The 22765-nt window shown below is 40.8% G+C and overlaps 2 protein-coding genes across 3 annotated transcripts in view; both read left to right on the top strand.

The window, feature by feature from the left end:
• The window catches only part of TMEM117 (transmembrane protein 117), a 499951-nt gene that overhangs the window by 33329 nt on the left and 443857 nt on the right, over nucleotides 1–22765 (top strand). For both annotated transcript variants that reach the window (XM_035002830.1, XM_035002829.1), the window contains exon 6: nucleotides 9522–9826. In XM_035002830.1, the coding sequence (XP_034858721.1) occupies nucleotides 9550–9826 (277 nt within the window). In that variant the 5' untranslated portion in view covers nucleotides 9522–9549. The remainder of the gene's footprint in view (nucleotides 1–9521; nucleotides 9827–22765) is intronic.
• LOC118008941 (NADH dehydrogenase [ubiquinone] 1 alpha subcomplex subunit 3-like) lies at nucleotides 10965–11306 on the top strand. The gene has a single exon (XM_035002834.1). The coding sequence runs from the start codon at nucleotides 10965–10967 to the stop codon at nucleotides 11217–11219; it is 255 nt and encodes an 84-aa protein (XP_034858725.1). The 3' UTR covers nucleotides 11220–11306.

Here is a 22765-nt window from a genome sequence, read left to right as displayed (position 1 = left end):
ACATCACATGCTTATTTTAGTATTTATGTGTCTAATGAACCAAAAGAAACTATGTTGAATAAATGCATTTACCCCTAGTTATAAATGATATATTGTTTGAAATCCATAGAAGGACTTCTAGGAAGAAAAAAGTTCTTCCAATTTATTGAATATAAAGAGTAGTAGAAGCTCTGTAAAAACTATTTTTGTTGTAAAGTATTGAATTTTTTGCCATGCCATACTTTCTAACACCCCTTGCCCCCTCAGTGTGAGTAGTTTTAAAGTAATTATGGATTTTGAAATTTTGGCTCGGGTATTTATCCCTACCCCCATTCCACCTCCATCGGATCCTTGTGCTCAGAAACCAATACTTGTCTGTTTAATTTAATTTGCCCCTTTAAACTGCCAACCACTTAAAAAAATAATTTCAGATATGAATGAATTTTATTGTATTCATTCACTGTTACTTTCTTTGGTGTGTGTTGAGATTCTTTATCATAAACAGATATCACTGAAAATGAGGTCTAAACATTTGTAAAGAATTCATTGGTGAATATTTTTCAACTTTATAAGATGAAAGGACTCGCAAATACTTTGCCATTTTAATGAAAAGTTAACTAATGTCTTTGTTAGGAGAGAACCCCAGACCTAACTTTGCTTCAGCTTCCCTGTTTTAAAAACTTGCATGGTTTAGTATTTTGTTATCCCAAAGATTGCAGGTTAAGAACGAGGGAAGAAAATCACTTAAAGGTTGAAACAATGTGAAGAGAAAGTCTGGGAAGTGATTTATGGATGCAATCCTCTAATTTAGCAAGGGTACCACAAATACTATCCTGGTATCTATGCAAAGTCACTTATGGTGGTTTCATTGATTGACTTAAAAGGTTGCTTTTTATTTAAAAGGCTGTGTGGTCTCTTGTATTGGACTAAAAGCAAAAAGTTCCTACTTTATTTCTGTTATTATTGTTATTTGTATTTTTAAAACCTGTATTAAGCATTCACATTATGTAAAATGCTCTATGTCACCTCCTCATGCCTGCCTTTTCACCTAACATTTCAAAATAATATACCAAGACTAATCCTTACCTCAGGGCTGGTCCAGGCAAATATGTATTTCATTTCTCCATCTTTCTGCCATTTCTCCTTTTACAGACTTGAATATCACATTATCCAGAGTCTGTTCTCCCTGGAATGGAATCTTCAGTGTTTTTTTTTTTTTTTTTCCTTATCCAGAGCTGGTCTGTTATCCAACCATGATCCATACTTTTTTTTTTTTACATTTGTTAATTCATCAGCAAATATTTGTTGAGTGCCTACCAGGTGCAAGTCATCACCTAGTACTTAACTGCTTCCTCATGCTCCTACTTCCTTCCCATTGGAACTTTATTCTGTATTTTATACTTCTCAGTGTAGGGAACATAGTAGTTATTAAGAGTATTGACTTTGGGGTCATACAGAGATACTTCTGCTGTTTCTGCCAGTTGGCAGCTGTATGACTTTGGGCAGATTATAACCTTTCTGAGTCTCTATTTCTTCATTGGTAAGTCCAAAGGGTTGGTATAAGGACTAATTGAGGTACTGAATGAAAAACGCTTGCCTGACCCATAAAAAGCACTAAAAAAATGTTAATTTTTATTCTGTTGTCCATGTCTACTTCAGTGGTGTTCATCTCAGGAAATGGCAGGTCCATTCTGGCTTTTGCCAGGCCATGTCCACATCCACTCCATCACGTAACTCTTGTCAGCTCTTCCTTTATTTATGTATTTAAAAGATTTTATTTATTTATTTGTCAGAGAGAGTGTGCACAAGCAGGGGGAGAGGCACAGGGAAAGGGAGAAGCAGGCTCCCTGCTCAAAGACATGGGGCTCCATCCCAGGACCCTGGGATCATGACCTGAGCTGAAGGCAGACGCTTAACCAACTGAGCCACCCAGGCACATCTCAGCTCTTCCTTTTAAATCTTTCTAGACGTTCATACATTTCCAACCATTAGACAGAGTGGCCCCTCTGACCTGTAAGCCACAAGGGCCACTCTCCTGCTTCCCATCTCACACCGGGTGAAAGCCCACATGCATACGATGGCCTTAAGGCCAGATCCTGACAGGCCACAGCACAATGGGATGCTCCCTGGCAGACCTGATGAGGTCTGCACCCACCCCTATCCAGTCATAATAGTTTCTTTGCTGTTCCTTAAATTCACTAATCATGCACTCAGCACAGGTCTTTGCAAGGTTTTGTTCTCTGTGTTTGGATCACTGTTTCCCAGATATCTGCTTGCCTCCCTCCCTTCTTTCAGGTCTCTTTTCAAATGTCCCCTTATAGTGGGGCCTCTTCCAACTTACCTCCCTCCTGACATTCCCTATTAACTTTCTCCATCAACTTACACTTTTCTAAAATATTATCGATCCTGGTTTTTTTTCTGCTTAATGTCTCTTTCCCTCAATGAGACGGTAAGATGGCAGACAACAAGGGTGTTGTCCGTTAATAACCCTCATGCATAAGCCGGTGCCTGGCACAAATAAGTAATTGGTAAATATTGAACAAATGAATGATGAATGTTATCATGGAATTAACAAATCTGGACTTCATCACCTTCTAAATATGAATTTGGATAGGTAGCTTAAGCTTTCTGAGCCTTATTTTCAATATTTGTAAAATAAGGACAGCATTCATCCTTTACCTTGTACAGTTGTATTAAAAATCCTTTAACTCTGAGAATAACATATAAAATCTTCCAGTCAATGTAATGTATAGTTGATATTACTTTCATGCTCATTTTTAATGGGAATGACCATGACTCACTTGTATTTTAAATGGCCTTCGCGGTAGGAAGTACCTGGAAGTGAGCAGGCACTTTACAATGAAATCTCCAGTCTTCACTACAGTGCTCTGAGGGAAGTACTTTTATTGGGATTTTACTGGTGAAGAAATGGAATCTCAGAGAGGTTAGGGCTTTGCCCAAGATCACAGAGCTGGTAAGTCGCAGTCGGGTAGAACTGGACCATGTTCCTCCCACTACACTAGGCTGCCTTCTGAAAAACAGATGTTCCTGATTCCTTTGAATCATTCTAATATTGTTCTAATGGTGTGATTTTGCCCACTAAAAACACTAAGGTAAAATGTGATATAAATATAGGCGGCTATCTTTATTTATCTTTTAAGGAAATAATATTAAACAGTTTAAAACTGTGTCTGCCCTTTTGACCTTGAATTTTAAAAGCAGTTATCCCAAGTGCCTGGGTAGCTCAGTTGGTTAAGTGTCTGCATTTGGCTCAGGTCATGATCTCTGGGTCCTGGGATCAAGCCCCGCATCAGGCTTCCTGCTCAGTAGGGAGTCTGCTTCTCTCTTTCTTTCTCTCCCTCTGCCCCTCCCCACTGCTCATTCTCTTTCTCTCTCTCAAAGAAAATCTTTTAAAAAAATTAAAAGCGATTATCCTTGAGATTAAATGAAATGATTGTAAGAAGTGTTCTGTGAACTGCAAAGAACTTTACATATAGTGTATAATAATACTATAGTAGAACTAGGTAATTGACGAAAATAGACTTTAACTTTGTCTTGTGCAAATACAGCCCAAAACTGCCCAAAGTACAGCTGTATGTGTCACTAAGTGCATCCCACAAAAAGTGAAGTACAGGAAGAATTTTAAAAATTCTTTTTCAAGAAATTGGATTCAAGATGCTGGAAATAAAGTCCATGCACTTGGCATAGTCATCTTTAAAAAACCCTTTAAATAAGAGCTAAGAGAGGTTACAGGTGAATTTTCAGACATAAATACTAAGGAGCTTCAAAAAATTTAGAGAGATTATTTTTTTATCTTAGGATAGTGCTCCACAATGGAAATGATCTATTTGTGGTAACTGGTTAGGTCTTCCTAAATGTTGAGACCTCCATTAGCAGAACTGTGCATTCAGCATGCTCTGCTTGGCTGGTGATAGTGTCTTTTGCTTAGTGTATTAGTTCATCAAGGACTTTCCATATGCATCCATAAATTTTTAAAAATGTAGGTGATATACTCCATCTTGAGCGTATTTGCCATTATGTGAGAACTGTTGCCTGAGCCAGGGTCCCTGCTGAGAAAAATGGAATTCACCCTCCTGAAAGCCTTCAGTGTTTTCCTTTATTTGTAAAGGCCCTCATAAGTAATGAAGGCAGGGAGGGTCCTCTGCTTCAGTCAAATTTTTACAACATTTATTAGGGCATCTATGTTGCCGGAGTCTAGGACCTGATTATCTTTTACTTAAACTGTTGAAGTTGCCTATAAACTTAGTTTCCCCACGTTCATTATGCCTCATACCAATTTTTCATTTTCTAAGCTGACAGAGAAATCTTTCCCAAACTCTGTTCCAATCGGTTGTATCACTCTTCAGTTCTGAAACTTTTCATTCTCTATTCTCTATTCAGTAAAATACAGAACAACACTTTTGCATGATCTTCCTTGAATTGGCCCCAAATTATCATGACCTCTCTCAAGATACCTCAAAGGCTCTGTGTGCCAGCCACCCAGAACTACAGATGCACCTCTCTACCAGAAGGTCTCTCCTTTGTCTTTGCTCAGTGTCCTCCTGACTGGAGTAGCCTTACCTCTTTCTCCTTCTTCCTTTGCATTCCTGTCCATTCTGAGCCTTTTGTATCAGCTGACATGCAAGACTTGTAGTAAAATGTGTGGGATCCCTAATATCTACTATAAATATTAGTCCTTCTAGAGTTAGAAACCATGACTGATGACCTGTGGATTTGTGTAAAATTCCAGCCTGTCATTACCACCTTCTTCAATCATTGCTATAATGTGGAAAAGCAGAGGCTTCCAAAATATTGGTAGCAACATCTACATAATGATGTCATTACTTACAAGAGCGAAGTGGATGGGTGGATTAATCTAGGTCTCAGATGCAGTGCTGTCTGAAGGCATAGTTGGAAAATCACAGAGTGAGCATCAGTAATGCATTGCATAAGAACAATCAGATCAACTCAACTACTTACGCTGATGCTCAGAGAAGAAGAACAAAACTCAAGCAATCCTGTCATCAGTCACATGACCCATTCTTTCTGATCATGCTTGCAAGGTCCACTGGAATAGTATTAGTAGACTCGTTCATCCTCAAGCACTGCGCATCTTTTATATCAGACAGCTTTATTCTCAGGAACTTTCTAACCGACATGTAATGGGCCAGATTTTGGAATTTGTCTATGTATGGGAAGGTGTGGTGTAGAGTGTTAAGGCTTCATGGCTTGGATTTGAATCCTGGCCCTGGCATAGACAACTTTTGTTATTCGGTACAAGTTACTAAGCCCCAGGTCTCAGTTTCAAAATTGGTAAAATAAGAGTATTTTCTTCATTGGACTGCTATGCAATTTAATACAATTCGAAAAGCTCCTGAGCATAGTGTCTGGTATGTGGTAAATACTCAGTAGATGTTAGCTCTAGCGATAATGGTGATAACGCAGAAGGTATGCCGAAATGAGATGTCGGGTGGGAGCACATCGCGGCTGCTGGCGGAGTCAGTGTGGTCGTTTTGGGGTCCCAGTGCTTTTCTCCTTTCCTCTGTTAGTGGAAGCTAATGGCAGGTTGCTCTGCCTTCTCATCTCGCCTGAACAACAAGGAGGCTTTTCTTTCTGAGTGTGGCACTCACCGCATCCAGTAGATGTTCATTGATTGCCCACTTTGAGCCTGGCCCTGTGCTGTGGCCTGGAAGTGAACAGCCCTTCCCTGAGCACCTTATGACCTAGTGAAGGAGACATACACATAAGCCCATAATTTTACTGTCATATACTAAGCGTGAAGAGAAATCACATTTATTTAAGATAAAAACTCAGCTATGGTGGCAGAATTGAATTTAAAAAAATTAAAAGGGTTTGCAGATTATATCCACTGTGCATAGTCCATTTGAACAAGCTCAATCCTGGATTATTAACATGAGAGTCACTGAATGATCATATTGCTTCATGTGAACTACAGAGGTGAAAACAGTTTTGGTGCTCTGGATACCTGGTACCAAAGGCCGAGATGACCTGGCAGGCTTCGGGTGACTTTGTGGGTGAAATCAGGAAATGGGGATAGGTAGAAGTTTTATTCAAATTATTATGTGGGCTTGAAATTTGGGACCCCCTGGAAGATAACCCTGCAGCTTTGGCATATGAAACAAGAATAAATATCAGCCACGTGTGGCATAAAATAGAAAGACCAATAATTCAGCGAGTATCTAAGTCACTGAATCTGTTAGTAGAAATAAAGAATAAGCTATAAACCCGATGGGAAAGGTTTTATTGGAAGAAACATTTCTAGCTTTGTGATAGATTAGAGAGATCAAGGGCTAGGAATGAATTTGGATTCAAATGCTGGTTCTTCCACTTACCGGATACGTGAATTAAATAAGCAGCAACTTTGTTTACTTCTATGTAACATGGGGGTGATGGTAGCATTCATAGATTCCTGTGGGAATTCAGATCTATACAAGGGCAGGATTGTTGCTCAACACTGTAGTTGTCTCTCTTGAAAAATAGGAATACTGAAGACGAACAGCTGTCTCCAAAATTTTTTGAATGTTCTAAATCAGTTTGGGCGTGTGGGCATTACATAGCCCACAAAACAACATTCTAAAGTTAAAAATAGCAATAGTAAAATAAGTATATGCTAACCCTCCACAAAGCATTTATTAAAAAAACAATCAAGGCCTTATATATTCAATGTTCTAAATCCTGCCGACTTGCTTGAGTGTGGGTGGGGGGAAGGGAGGCGGTGGGCAGTCAAGCCAGAATTGCCCACTTGTAAGAGAAGCAACATAGAAACCTGTTAACTTTTTCTTTTTCTTTTCTTTTTTTTTTTTAGGGAGAGAGAGAGAGTGCACTTGGGGAAGGGGGGCAGAGGGAGAGAGAATCTTAAGCAGACTCTGGGCTGACCGCACATTTCAACCGGAGCTGGGGTGGGGGGTGGGAGAGCTGGGAGGGGGCTCGATCTCACCACTCTGAGATCTTGACCTGAGCTGAAATCAAGAGTCAGGCACTTAACCACCCAGGCACCCTGAAACCTGTTAACTTCTTAAATGATACTCCTATCCTATCTGATAGGCATCTAGAAATGATTCCTTGCTTCGACTCATTGCCCTTGAGGTGATTTCTATGTATTCTGTTGTGGTAGTGGTCTTTAGACATTTCTAAAAATGTTGCATGAAACCAAATTGACAACCCATTCTGGCATCCTTGTATACTGAATATCATGAAAATGCATGATGCTCATTTTTGTTCTTCACCACTTTACTGTCTTTGGCTTGAGAACGAACTACTGCTGTATTAGGTGATGAACCTCACATTAGGAAAAAAAATCTTTCTAAAGTCACCATTCCTGAGCTATCTGAGCTACAGCCCCTGGGGACAGGTATTTCAGAGTATTCACAAAGATCACAAGGGACTTGAAATTGCTTAGAAGGTTTATGAATCCAAGGCACAGCGACTCTTCATTTTGCTGAGTTACACTGCCCGTCCTTTGTGTGTTTACATTGCTTTTCTAAAATAGTGACAACAAGTCTTCATTAACTTAGATTGTGGGTTTAATTGATATTCACCACCCTAGACTATTGAACAGGGACTTGGGAGCCTTGGAGCCCATTCTCAGGTCTTCCATTGGCTTAGAGTTACTTCAGGCTTGTGGCTTGATCTTTGTGCTTTTAGCCATGTGTAAAATGAGAATATTTATCAATGGGAAATTTATCAGTTTTTCAAAGTGCTTGGGATTAGTGAAGAGTTCTTTCACTTACATATTTCTTCCCTGGGTTGTAGAAGTATACACTGTAGAGTTAATATAATCATCTCTAGAGAAGAATATGTCTGCAGAAGCAGTCAAAGGATGACATCCCTGGGGCTGGGCCCTGGGTCTGCCTTCTAAGGCAAGGAAAATTCCTGGAGTTGACTGGGCTGGCTGACTTCAGAAGCTCAGATCAGAGCTCTCCTGCTGGCTGACTTTGGGCAAGTTACATAATCTGTGTGAGCCTCAGTTCCCTCCCTGTGAAATAAAATGATGGGAATGATGATGATAGTATTTCAGAGGGTTGTTATGGTGAAAATGCGATAATGATTCACATAGACATCCAACACAGAACCTGGATGTCACATGCTGTAGGCTATGTAAGGGTCCTTTTTTCCCCTCCTAGTTCTAAACAAATTGAGAAAGAAGAAAAAAGAATTGGCAGATTTCAATGCAATTACCACTCTTATTGTTATTTTTTAAATCTCAGCTTTTATTCAGCTTTGTGGCTGCAAACAAAGAAATATAGCTTCGTCTGAGTACCAAAGGGGTTCACCAAAACTGAATGTCAGAATTGGATAGACTTAATAACAACCAGTCACAGGCTTGGTGGACTTCACGCAGGCTTGTGTTCTTGGTAGGAAGGCTGGCTTCCAAAGAGGAAAGAGGAGCTGAGCAAGACTTTGGAGGTGGGTCTGGACATCAGCATTTTAAAAAAGCTCTGTACTCTGAATGCACATCCAGGTTAGGACCCACAGCTGGAGGCATATTATGTATTTTGCAATGCCTCTGTGCCTTTCCAAATGCCAAGACTGAGCATTCTTCCCTTCTTCACTGGGGAAAAAAAATTCCTACTAATCCTTCAACCCTGAACTTGAGTATGTCCTTCTCTGTGAAATCTTCCTCTTTTCCTCACTTCACACAAGCAGAATTGTCCAATTGCTCCTGCATGTAAGCAACTACTGTACCCTAGATTTAGCTATTTCCTAAAACATAGTCTATGTTGAGGCTACTTGACGATTGGACTATGAACATTTTTATAAAAGTCCATTCACAATGTACAGAAGATGGTCTGAGAGTATACCCACCAAATTATTAGGGGATCCTAACTCTGAGGAGAAGGATATGGGCAGAAGAGGATGTTTATATTTTGTTAATATGTGCTCAGTTTACTCCTACATTGCTTTCATTTTTTTTTTTTTTAAGATTTTATTTATTTATTTGACAGAGAGAGAGAGACAGCGAGAGAGGGAACACAAGCAGGGGGAGAGGAGAGGGAGAAGCAGGCCTTCCGCCGAGCAGGGAGCCCATGTGGGACTTCATCCCAGGACCCTGGGATCATGACCTGAGCCGAAGGCAGCCGCTTAACCGACTGAGCCACCCAGGCGCCCCCATTGCTTTCATTTTTAAGTGACTCTCTATTATGATTGTAACCTAAAAATAGTTATTTAAAAGAGGAAAAGTATTGTGTTGCTTTTTTGCTCTGCATTTCCTCTGGAGGTGACCTCTACAGGTCATCTCAGTCATCACCCCGATTTTGGACAGTGTTTGCATTTCCCTTCTGCCCCTGCTCTTTTGTTCTCCTTCTACCCCGCATCTCCATGTGGTCAGAGGTATGACTGGATGGCGTTGAAAGACAATATTTACTTTTCTCGATCTCAGACTTGTCTTGGTGCCATAAGTAGGTGCCGGTAGCATCTTTTCTAAATACCTCTTTCTTGAGCTGTTATAAATCTGAACAGATAAAGGTGGAGGAAGACTATTTGGTTTTCTGCTCTCACCCTATGTATCTTTTCTTCTACAGGTCAACAACGGAATTGAAGTTTTGAAGGATGGGTAAAGACTTTCGTTATTATTTCCAGCATCCCTGGTCTCGCATGATTGTGGCTTACTTGGTGATCTTCTTTAACTTCTTAATATTTGCGGAGGACCCAGTTTCTCATAGCCAAACAGAAGCCAATGTTATTGTTGTTGGAAACTGTTTTTCGTTTGTAACAAATAAATACCCTAGAGGAGTTGGCTGGAGGATTCTGAAGGTGCTTCTATGGCTACTGGCCATTCTCATAGGACTAATAGCTGGCAAATTTCTGTTCCATCAACGTTTGTTTGGTAAGTACCCATGAAATGTAATGTTGATAATTATTGAACTCTGTTCTTTAAGATAGAGCTCTGTTATTTCTAAATGCCAATTTAGGATGCATTTTAGTTTGCCCTCTAGCCTTAATTTGCATTGCACTGTTGGAGCTAGGTTCTTCCGCTAGTCTCTGTTCAATGGTGTACTTTTCTATGGCCTAAGGAAAATTATGAGGTAAAATTAGTACTAAACTTATTTTCAAAAAATGGCTTTAGACCTAAAATTAATGTGTGTGTAATCTTATTTAGAGAAGACCTGAAAATAGCTCTTTTCCCTATATTATCATAAAGAGTTTGCCTTCATGTCACACCATATTTTCATTAAAGTAACTTAACCATGGTTCATATATTTACATATGTTGTTCATTCTGGGAATTAGAGTGGTAACTCTGACTTTTTACCCTCTTTTTTTTTGAACAATGGCTTTAGGATGTTTATTTTGAGCCTGTTCAACCACAGAACGATTAGTGCAGAATCCGTTGGTAGTATGCAATAGACAAAGACACTATTAGTTTAAGCTAAAAAAGGTAATTTACTAGGATACTGGGATATTTCATAGAGACCAAGGATAGAATTCATTCTGATAATTGGGATAAATGGAACCTGGGACTTGAATTCTATCAGGATCTTCTTTGTCCCAGTTTCTCTAACGTATCTGTTTTATTCTCTGTTCACACTGAAGATCAGTTTACATCTGCTCAGAGAGACTGGCTTGACTCTCTTGGTCCCAAAGTTTAGACTCTCGGAAAAGAGACTGATGTTGACCCAGGTTGAGTGTGTTTTCCACCTTTCGCCTAATTGATTTTGTCAGGACATGGGTGATATTTACCCAACAAATATTCATTGATCACTTATTATATGCCAGGAACTATTCTAGAGAGTGAATCAAAAACCAGGGTCTAGGGATGCCTGGGTGATTCAGTTGGTTAAGTGTCTGCCTTCGGCTCAGGTCAAGATCCCGGGGTCCTAGGATCCAGTCCGCATCAGGCTCCTTGCTCAGCGGGGAGCCTGCTTCTCCCTCTGCCTGCTGCTCCCCCTGCTTGTGCTCTCTTTCTCTCTCTCTGACAAATAAATAAACCTTAAAAAAAAAGTCCTTTAGGCCGCTGCGACCAAGATGGCCAGGAGACTCGCCACCTTCCTCAAGGATGCCTGCGCTAGGGAGCCGGTGCTGGTCGTGTCCTTCACCATAGGGGGCCTCACTCTAATTCTGCCCACCCTCAGCCCCTTCACCAAATACGCCACCATGATCAACCAGGCCACGCCCTACAACTATCCAGTGCCCCTCCAAGATGATGGGAACATGGCTGACGTGTCCAGCCACCCCCAGGACCCCCAGGGCCCAAGCTTGGAGTGGCTGAAGAACTTGTGAGCACCCCTGGTGACATGGAGGAGGCCCTTCCCCTGAGCCAATAAAATGTGAAAAGCAGCCCCCCCCCAAAAAAGTCCTTTAGGGGCGCCTGGGTGGCTCAGTCCATTAAGCGTCTGCCTTTGGCTCAGCTCATGATCCCAGGGTCCTGGGATCGAGTCCTGCGTCGGGCTCCCCGCTCAGCGGGGAGTCTGCTTCTCCCTCTGCCTCTGCCTGCCACTCTGCCTACTTGTTCTCTCTCTATATCTCTGTCAAATAAATAAATAAAATCTTTAAAAAAAAAAAGTCCTTTAAATAAAAAGCAGGGTCTACGCCCTCCTAACAACTTACATCCTGCAGGAGAGAGAAAGACACTAAACAAATTAATGTATAATATGCAAAGAGATGATAAATGCTGGGGGTGGGGGGGTGGGGCGGGAAAGAAAGTTTTAAATGCTGCTGGGCCAATTAGAAAGAGAACTTAGTAATAAAACATTGAATTTAGTAATTATAAGATCATAGGTGACACAGTGTGGATATTTTCACTCTAGAAGCTTGGTTAGAAACAGATGGCAATGGCTTAAGGAAAAAACAAATTAAAAGATAGATATACACACATAGTATTACTTATATATTCTTCTCAATCTCAAACTATGGTCATCTGTTTCTATTACATAAATTTATAAAATGTACATATTTTATATTTTTTATATATATACATAGTTTCAAGAAGTTTGGTGAGGAAATGAAAGGAGATGGGAAGTAGCTAAAAATGTAAGAAGGACCAAGGAAAGATTTTGTTGTTGATGGTGGTGGTGCTGGGGTTGAGGAGTGAGATTAATTTATCTGCTTGACACTTGGGGGAAAGAGCTAGACTGAAATGAAGATAAATACATGGAGAGATCTCTGAAGGCTTCTCTGCTTTATTTATTTTATTTTATTTTTTTAAAAGATTTTATTTATTTGACAGAGAGAGAGAAAGCAGAGAGAGAGCGTGCACACGAGTGGTGGGAAGGGGGCAGAGGGAGAGGGAGAAGCAGACTTCCTTCTGAGCAGGGAGCCTGACACGACAAGGGGCTCCATCCTAGGACCCTAAGATCATGACCTGAGGAGCCAAAGGCAGATGCTTAACTGACTGAGCCACCCAGGTGCCCCCTCTCTGCTTTATTTATGACTTAGGATACAGATAGAAATGATGGCCTTAGCGAGGACAGGTGGAGACACCCCGGTTCCTCAGAAATTGTCATGAAAGAGATAAAGGTTTGTATTCTAATAGGTACCTTGGGGTGGAGGAGTAGAGAGGTAAATGGTGATCTGATGATCTGTATTTCACTTTGAAGAAAGAAGAGCTAAAGATAAAGGTGGAAGGATTGGAGGATGCAAGGGGTTTAAGAAAGTGGCTAAGGTTTGGAAGAGCAACCCTATGGAGTGTAGATGCTAGCTGACTAGGGACAAACAGAAGGGTTACTGACGATCATGGAGGGCTGTTGGGGTTAGCCACTGTAAATTGAATGATACCAGTCTGAACTGCTGAGCAGTTTTCTTTATGAGAGCTCAGTCACCTGGAACAGAATTCGAGGGAGATTCATCTGTGTGGGGACTGCCCAGGCTTGCTGTATTGGAAACAAAGGATGGAAAATAAATGGAGGGTTCTAATAAGAAAGTTATTCTTTTGATTAAAATGGGGCCTGGCTGGGCATGGAAAGGAGGTAAGGAAGATTGATGGTCTGGGAGGAGCGGGCATGGATTGGAAGATCGGGTAAAACTGCACAAGTGAAATGGAATTAAGAAAAGGGAAAGGATTTATGGATGTACTGAGATGCCATGTTGTAATGAAGGACAGCCATTCTTCAGTGGTGATTCCCAACTACAGTGTGGCCTTTATGAGTGCCCAAGTAAAGTGCAGAGACAGGTCTTGACAGAGAGGGTATCTAGGAACTGGGTGTTAGTCGGGCCATCCACCAAACACTGAACAAGCATGGTGTTGTGCATGACATTCATAAAGATGGGAGAGGTTAAGGGTGGGGGCTGAGTGGGAGAGGGTCAGTTTCCAAAAATGGTTCAGGAGTGCTGGCAGACAAAATGCTAGGTGCCTATTATAAGCAATGACTAGTTGTGTTTGTGATCCATTCAGGAAATTTGCTCAGTGTAGAAAGGTAAGGCAAACTTTAGACAAAATACCCAGTTTGGAGAAAAGTTATCTACTTATATTGAGATTGAGAATCATATGGTCAAAGTCATGGTATTATTAATAATAAGGGCAGATCATTTGGTTTCTACACTTAATGTTAAGTTATTTTATTATAAAATCTTATGTTTTATACTAAAATCACATTTCATTGGTGGCTTACTTTTTAATTCTCCTGTTGGTATAAATAATTCAGCCCTGAAAAAATCACTCGGATTTCAAGTAGTATGTTGAGTACAAATTATTTTGAGATAGTGCCAAGGTATGTCTTATTTATTTATTTTTACTTACTATAGGAAAGATTCTATAACATAGTTAGATTTATCACTTCTATTTGGCAATTTTCTTTTTTTTTCTTACTAAAAATCTATGAAATTATATGGGGTATTAGAGAAGGAATGATAACCTTTTGCAAATCTTGGTGATAAGTAGAAAGATAACTGGATTCTGGATTGAATTTTCTAATGAACTCCAAACTTGTCTTCTTCTCTCTCTCTTCATCTCCCTTCATGGCCATTATGTCTTCCTTCATTCACAAAATGGTAATCATTTGCTCCTAATAGTTCTGTCCTTCTTCAGTTAATTCTGGATTTTTGCTACTGGAATAATTTTTCTATATGGCTAGATGGCTCCTATTACCTGCAAAATAAAATGTATACTCCTTTGATTGATATCCAAAGCTCTTGATGATCTACTCCTGCCTGACTTCAAACCTGGTCTCTTGACATGCCACACTTTTAGAATTATTTGCAGGTCCTCACACCTGCTGGGTTCTCTCATGCCTCTGTGTCTTTGCATATGCACCCCTCCTCATGCATCATGCTCAAGCCCCTTCTTGTTAACTTGGTTGATTTCTCTTTTTTCCTTTACCTCCAAGTTCAAGCATTACCTCCCCTTTGACACTTTTCCTGACTCCCTCCTGTCAGATGTTGTCGTCCCTCCAGCTCCCACTGTGTCTATTTGCAACAAAGAATGTACAGCAGGGTGCTTGGGAACTGACAGCCATACAGCATTATGGAAAAGAATCCAAAATTTAATGCCAGCACAAACATTGTTCTTATTGGCCTGGAATGTGATAAATGTTTCCATCCTTGTTCCTAAATAACCAGCATTAATACATAATTAAATTTTTTAAGGGGCCATATTTAAATCTTTAACAGTTTGCAGGTGCAAGCTTGTCGTGGGTGGTGGTGATGGTGGTGGTGGTGTGTATGTGGGGGGGGGGATTGTTAATTGCAAGCACAGAAATTCTTGTTACAGAAATTGGAATGGTTTACAAAATAATCATTTTGTGGGATCAGTTAAACAGCTTCCTTTTTGTTAATTCTCCAATGAAATGCCAAGTAAAAATATTGAACAGAATGCCACTATTCCTTCATTGCCCCTTTCATTTCATTAACTTGTGAGTCTTCCCTCACTTATTTTATTATGGAAAATCTCTTCCCTAGTAGACTCCGGAAGGACAGTACCTTATTGCCCAATTAAAGCATGAATGAGGAAGAGTGATCAATCTATGAGCACATAATTTAATCTACTTTGTTGGTTAATTTTATTTTTATGAGGCATAAATATTACAGTTTTGTGGCTTTTGAATTAACTGCATGAAACCGCCTCATGATTTATAATTTGTAAAGGGAATTGTCCCAAACAAAAATGGTGACTCTTGCAAATTGGAAATTGCATGTTATCAGGAACACAAATGATTAAATACATTTTTAAAAAGATTTATTTGAGAGAGAGAGAATGAGAGAAAGAGAGCGTGGGAGGGGAGTGGGTCAGAGGGAGAAGCAGACTCCCCGCTGAGCAGGGAGCCCAATGCTGCAGGACTCGATCCTGGGACTCCAGGATCTTGATCTGAGCCGAAGACAGTCGCTTAACCAATTGAGCCACTGAGGCGCCCTGATTAAATGCATTATAAATTACCCCATCTCACCTTTGCTGTATGATTGGAATAACATGAGAGAGTTGGTTTTCCTACATTAGCACTAAACTTTTATGGTTTCAGACTGATCACAAATCCCAAATTTCTCAAATGTAGAGAGTAATTTAGGAACACATGGGAAATCACAATTGATACATTTCATAAAAATTTCTGTAGGTGTAACACTGAATCTTGTTGAGGTGAATATTACATTTGGATTTTTGAAAATCGAATTCCATTTGAATACTTTCCCAATGCCTCTCTCTTCCAATTGTGTGGATGATTTCATTGTTTAAAAAAATAAGTATAATGCATCCTAGGGTTTTGGAGAATTATACATTATACACTGGAGAAACCCATGAATAGAAAAATCAAAAGATTTCTAATGACAAGACTTATATTTCTGATGATAAGACTTATATAAAGAAATAAGCTTGCTCAGGAAATCATTTTTATTCCAAAATGGAATTGAAATGATTTACAAAAACATATATGCTTAATGCAATAGGAATAGAAAATGAGCACCTGGCTGTACATTCTTTGTTGCAAGTAGACACGGTGGGAGCTGGAGGGAAAACAACATCTGACAGGAGGGAGTCAGGAAGAGTGTCAAAGGGGAGGTAATGCTTGAACCAGAAAAGAGAGAGAGTTAAATATGTTTTGATTTCATGAGGTGTTACCTGGTTGGTTTCGAGCTTCCTTGGAGCCTGGGCAAAAAGGGAAATGTGATCTATTATAAGCCTTTGGATACTAGAAATGATGGAAATTGCATGTTTCACAAGGGAATCTTTCTTTGCACTAAATTTTGGAATTTCCTTGCCCTAAATTCTGGTAAAGAATTTCTTTTATCTTTGGTTTGTATGGGAGACACTGAGTGGCAAAGGCAGAAATAGATTTCACATTCTTGTATCTTAAAGTAAACTTTCATAAAAGTTTAGAGTGTAACTTTTAAGCAGAAAAGCAATTCTCTGATTTTTTTTTTTTTTTAATTCCCTGAAAGTAATTCTGTGAAGTGCAGAGTGATCAGGGTCTAAGAAATGCCTTCTGATTGGATAACTTTATCCAAGCATGAATCTTAGGCCATTAAGATTGTGACAAATGTATTTCTTAAACAAAATGCTCTTGCTATTTGTCTTCCCTATTTTCTTCTTGTTTCCTAACTTGTGCAGAGAGCCTCTGTTAGTTGCAATTTTCTTAACACGGATGGAGGGCAGGGGGCAGGCTGACTTAGGATGAGTTGTCAGGTATAGGATATGAAAATGATTCAGAACCTGTTAGTATTTTTTTAAAAACAGACATATTTGTGTATATAGTTATTTGTATAATTGTTTCACTAATGTCTGGTTTCCTAGCTATACCAGAAGCCTCATAAGGGCAGGGCTTACGTTGTGTTGCTTATTGTTTAATCCTTGGTGCTGAAACAATGCCTGGAACACAGCAATATTTGCTAAATTTGAATGAATAAATAAATTAATGCTCCTTTGTCTTTTATGTGTTGTATTTGCCAATTTTGCCTTCTTATTGTAAGCTATAAAAAGGTATTCATTTGTTCATTCATAAAATATGAGACATGGTCTCCTCTCTCAAGGAGTTTAAAATCTGGTTAAAGAGACAGGATACATATGCATGAAAAATGAATTACTCTGATAATACAAGGAAGTGCATATCAAGTATCAAATGAATAGTCCAGACTATGAGAGTTATGGGAATTCAAGAAAGCGATCATGATGGGCCGGGAAGGTGCAAGAAAGCTTTGCTGCCAGTGTGGGATCTAAGCTGAGGCTGAAGCATGAGGGGGATGAAAATAGCCAGATATGATGCAAAGAATTCATTACAAATTTCAGGTCATGGGGTAGATGGTGTGAGCCAAAGAGATGAAAACAACTTAGCTTTTTTTGGAGTCGGGAAAAACGGGGAGGAAGTCATGCTCATTTTGAAGGGAGTGAAAAGTCTGCATTAGGAAGGAGAAGGAGATGTAGCAGAAGGGTGGGTTAATTCTAATTGCTTTCTTTGGTCTTGAAGTGCCAGTCTCACACTTGGCACTTTCTCTCTTCCAGTGGGGGATGATGACAAGATTCTCATGAAGCAGAATGAAGCAGGATCTAGTGGGAATTGGAGAGGGGCAGGGGAGGGGAGTAGAAAGGGAAGGAGGAAGGTATTTTGGTATTTCAGGCCACTCTGGCCCGGGGGTGGGACAGTGGGCAACAGGGTGGGCACATGTGGAACCTTGTGAAGCTTCAACAATGGATGGGATTGAGGTGGTGAGACTAGCGTGAAGTTACAGGTAACTAGGAGATTGGGTGAGTGACTAAGGGAGTAGTTATTTTATTTAAAAAAAAAAAAGAGGAATTCATTAGGACAATGCAGTTTGAGAAGATGATGCATTTAGGAAGTGGTGGGTTGAGGTAATGAAAACACTGGCAGTGGACCATTTACCTTGAATAGTGCTCAGAACAGCACAGGACAGGTTAGCTGAACTGAATCCAGGCACACCATTTCTTATCCAAACCTTGAGACCAGACATGTTTCAGAATTCAATGCTTGTGCCTGTGTTTGGTAGCTGGCCCTAGGGGGCTGAGGAAATACTTCCTTATCAAACACATTGGCATAACTGTAGCTGGATATATACGTATTCAAATGAAGTGGTGTAAATAAATAAAGACTATAAACAGCCTCAAACCAGTTCAGGTTAGGTTTTGCTGCTAAGTGAATTCAGGTTTGGTCAGGTCTTGCAAAGGGATCAGTTACAAAGATGAGAGTCTTTGGATTTCAGCATTACAGAAACTGGATAATGGACCTACACTTGATTATAAGCCACATTTCATATACATGTTTGGTGCCCCCCAAGATATTCAGCTGCAGAGAAATCATGATGTTTTTAGAAGCCTGTGATTAACAAAAGAAAAAGAAAAAGAACGGTTTGACTGATAACTAGACATTTATAAAAGAAGAATGAATGTTGAAAGGGGATTTTCCTTGTGTTGATATTATGAGAAATATTAACGAGTTTGCTATTTTCTGTATACCTTCGTCTGTTTTAGTTGTAAATAGGAAGTTCTGAATAAAACATTCTCAATACATCCAGAAATTTGAGAAGACAAATTCTATGATTTTTTTCTTTTGTTTTATTTTAACAAAAAGGCCGTTTTCCATAAAATACCAAGTAACTCAACAATGTTCTGCCATTTAATGAATTGAATAAAGCTAAATGCTTGTTTGTTTCTTGTTGTCTTAGCTTTAAGTCTAGTCCGAAATTCTTTGTCTTTGAGCTACGCATATGATTTTATCATTTCAAAATAGAAAAGATTCAGACGTCCTGGAAAGTGTGGGCAAGATAGTCATGGTGATGATATAGGAGTATCAGAACATGAAGAAACAGATTTAATCATACATTTAGGAAGGAAAAGCATTACTTTAATGGTATGAATGCCATTACATGGTATTCCATTAATGGTATGATAACAACCTCTTTTGTGTTAATTTGGGATCTGAATAGCTGAATAGTATAAATGACCCTCAAATTTATCCTGATAGTTGATAGTACATTAAGAAAATGTGTATTTATTATACACATTATATTGTCAACAGTTGATTATTTTAATTATTGTACTCTCAAATAACGACTTCCTCTTGGAGGAATTACTTGAACAAATGCCTTTTATGTAGCTAAATGCTACTAAGAGAGAAAATCTGTAATTTTAAGCTTTGTCTTCTCAAAAGACTGCATTTGGTATTCATGAGGGTCGTTATTCAAATGTTTATTACCATCTTCATTCTCAACTAATGTATACCGAGTGCCAGAACATTCCTTTCTCTTCCACTTGAGTTGTCAACACACAATTCCTTTCTGAAAAGTAAAATAATTTTAGTCAGAAATAACTGCAGAATTCAAGGGAGAGAAACATGTTATTCCAATGCTTGAGAAAAATAATGAGAGAGAGCAAAAAGCAAAGCTTTTGAAATGAGAGGTTCAGAAAGGTAAGCTGGGAAATGGTTGATATTTAGCATTAAAATAATCCCCAAGGAACACCCTCTTCACAGGAAGATTTGAGGTCTAAGAGTTGGTGAACTCGGTAGCCCTTTACAAAAAAAAACTGTGCTGCATTGCCGCTCTCTCTTCCAGAGCAGGAAAGGAAGCTGGGGCTGGAAATGCCAGGCACGCGGCCATTTCCTCCTGCACCTCCTTATTAGGTGCCTTCATTAGTTTGCTGTGCAGGAAGTTGTGCTTTCATGAGCTCGAAAGGGCAATCAGCGGCAGCTTTCCGTGTGATAGGATCGTCTGGCTGCTCCAGTTCCCGTAGGACAGAGGATGCAAACACTGCAAAAGTATACCTCAAGGACTTCACAAAACTAACTCAGGTTAGAGAATTGTAATTAAGCCATTATTAACCAGGTAGCTTTCTGGATACTTTTTACTGTGCTTGATATAAATGGATCATCAGAGACGAAGGCACCCTTTCCTCACCAGGTCCAGTCATTGCCTCCATTTCCTCTTCTCCTTTCCCACCTATTGGAGGTAAAGTAGAAATTTCTTATGAAAGTGACCATCCGGGACGCCTGGGTGGCTCAGTCGGTTAAGCGTCTGCCTTTAGCTCAGGTCATGATCCCAGGGTCCTGGGATCGAGCCCCGCATCGGGCTCCCTGCTCGGCGGGGAGCCTGCTTCTCCTTCTACCTGCTCTGTCTGCCGCTCCCCCTGCTTGTGCATGCTCTCTCTCTCTGACAAATAAATAAAATCTTAAAAAAAAAGAAAGAAAGTGACTATCCAGTGGAATTGTAGCAGGCAGATTCCAGCATGTGGTGCTGAGAGAAACCACTTCACTGATGAATGAAATAGAAGTAGCCAGTGTGGAACTTGACAGCTGGTTAAACAATATATAGTCACAATGGAAGTGAAGAGTGCTTGATCCCTTGATTCATTTAAAATCACATTGATAGAGATGGCTTATTGTTCAAATAAAGGGCCAACAGGCCTAAATGGGAGAGGAGTGTGATTTGAGAGGACACTGACAAATGAAAGTTTTCCCTGGTTTGATTTCTTTTCTCCTTTATTAATTCCTAAAACTAGATTATTTCTTGAAGATAGTTTCACTGGGTTAAAGTATTACACTACTTGGTAGGTAGGATGAACTAACAAGGATATTAAGAATTGCCTTCCTTGGGAGATCTAGGTCCGAAGGGTACATGTTGGGAGGTGGGAGAACGTAGGAGAATGTTCTGATGTGGCTAACTGTGCAGGATCACTGTTGCTGTGCTGGATTCCGGATAGAAGGAGGGAAAGCCAGGCCATTAGAAGACCTAGGGGTCCACGGAGGGGGCGTGGCGTCAGGCTGGAATAAGGACACGTAGTCGCTCCAAAGATAAACTAGCAGTTTCCAGGGGTGGCCTTCAAGCTGTGTATTGGATTTTGAGGCTCGGTGGTGGTCAGAGCAATTCTCTTGTTTTGGTATATGTTTCTATCATGGCTGTGGTCCTGACTTATTGTTGACGGTTAAACAGCAATGTGCAGGATTGATTTGGCAGGCTCCAAGGTCATAGCAATAGCCAGCAGTAAAACTGGAACATAAACTGAAGCCTCCTGATTCCCAGACAGGTGCCTTTTCAGGCCTCCCAGATGGCGAGCTCCCAGCAGTCGAGCCTGGTCCGCCTCGGGACCTGGTTGTGCTAGACCACTCCCTACAGCTTCGCTCCACTTTGTGATGAGGATTTTTTTCTGGCACCATCTCCCGCCTGCTCGGCCTTCTCTTTTGGGTAAAGAAAGTCATTTTGTGGACCCTGCAAGCAGTTGTCCAGTTCCAGGACAAAGCCTGTCATTGCCGCTGACCCACAAGACGTCAGCCCAGTGCTGCCTGCCCTCGCAGCCATCGGTGAGGTCACGATCTGTGTTGGACTTTACTTCTTCCCCCTGATTCATGAGGAATGTGCTTACATATCAAGGTTTCCCTGGACTAGTCCACGCTCGTTAAGATACTTTGCATATCCTTGAGGACATGCCCATTGAAATGGATAGACCGGCTGAGAGTTGACAAGTAAACACTCACAGAAACCTGACGGAGCAAGTCTCAGGAGCCCAGGGAAGTTTGTATTTGCATGGTAAAGTTTTAAACTTCGCATTTCCTGCTGCCTCAGCATTCCTACAAACAGCCCGGGAGAGCCCCGCCCAGGTGACCAGGTGCACCGGCGTGATAAGGCTGGCCTCTGCCGCACGAGTCCCCCGTCTTGCCCTCCTCCCCTGTGACCGAGTGACGTTCAGACACACCGGTGACATCCTCTCACACCTTTTGTTTGTGTACTCCTGACCCCCAATAAAGACACTTGCCCACTGTTCTTACTCTCTTGGCTCCCCACCTGCTTGGTTGAGCCTGCTCCCTTGGCCCTCCACGTCTCCTACCCACCCCCTACCCCCCAGCATGGCCCCCTAGTGGCCTGCAGTGGCTCTCTCTCTAGGACTAGTGAGGATAAGAAATGCCGTTCTCCTGCCCCTCTCCTGTGTACCCTCTGTGGCCACACCTGACTGACCATCTCATGAAACAGTACAGAGCAGTGTTTCTTGCTGCTTCGTGACCTAGCCCCTCTCTCTTTTATGTTCTTCCCAGTGTTTTCCTGTTTGAACTGTGCCATCACTGACAAATGCAGAGTACCCATCATTTGCAAGGGACAGTGTTAGGTGCCATGAGACTCTTGGCTTTCAGGAGCTTGTGGTGAGCTAAGGAGATTAGACACAGACATACGAAAATACAGCTGTAACAAGACTCTGATGTCAGCATATGATAATTGCCATGTAAGCAGGATGGGCAGTCTATTCTGAAGGAGGCAAGAAGTCATTCCCAACAGAAATGGTCAAATAAAACCTTCTAGTAGGAGTACATGGGAACTCTCACAGTGAGTGGGTTTGGTGAGAGCGTCCTTGTTACGTTTTCAGCCAGTCTCTGAGTACCTCTAATAGTGGTGAACTCACCATCTCCTAAGAAGCCTGGGTCTGACCACTGTTTCTGCAAGAGTTCTTGGGTCTGAACCTGAGCCGTGACTTGCAGCTCCAGGAGAACTCCATTGGAGGGAGGAGGGCATTCCAAGCTGGAGAAATGTCAAGCACACAGTTGTAGGGAAGGAAAGGGTGGCTGGTTTTGCGGTAGAGTGGGAGTGGGGTAGCTTTACTGCATCGGCAGATTTGGGTCTTCTGGAGGCTGGAAAGGGAAGCTTCAAGGAAAATTGTGGAGGGTCTTGCATTTCAGGTTCAGGAGCTTAAAATTCATTCTGAAGACAAGAGGGGGCCATGGACCATGTCCTTGTTTTTTTAAATTTAGATTCTGAAAGTGGTACATGCTTGTTGTGAACAAAACAAAACAACAACTAAACAAACCACACCCAAATTATATGAATGAAGTCAGAGAACATAAAAGTTTTGGATCATAAGAGTGGCAAGATCAAAAAAAATATCGTAGGATGATGGATGCAGGATGACT

The sequence above is a fragment of the Mirounga leonina genome, unplaced genomic scaffold (genome assembly GCF_011800145.1).
Source record: "Mirounga leonina isolate KUSES-001 unplaced genomic scaffold, KU_Mleo_1.0 Mir_126, whole genome shotgun sequence".
NCBI classification, from domain to species: domain Eukaryota; kingdom Metazoa; phylum Chordata; class Mammalia; order Carnivora; family Phocidae; genus Mirounga; species Mirounga leonina.
This window is presented reverse-complemented; position numbering and strand designations above follow the sequence as displayed.

What these genes read in the sequence shown, in the direction of transcription:
- LOC118008941 (XM_035002834.1), top strand. Translation starts at nt 10,965, where the DNA reads ATGGCCAGGAGACTCGCCACCTTCCTCAAGGATGCCTGCGCTAGGGAG.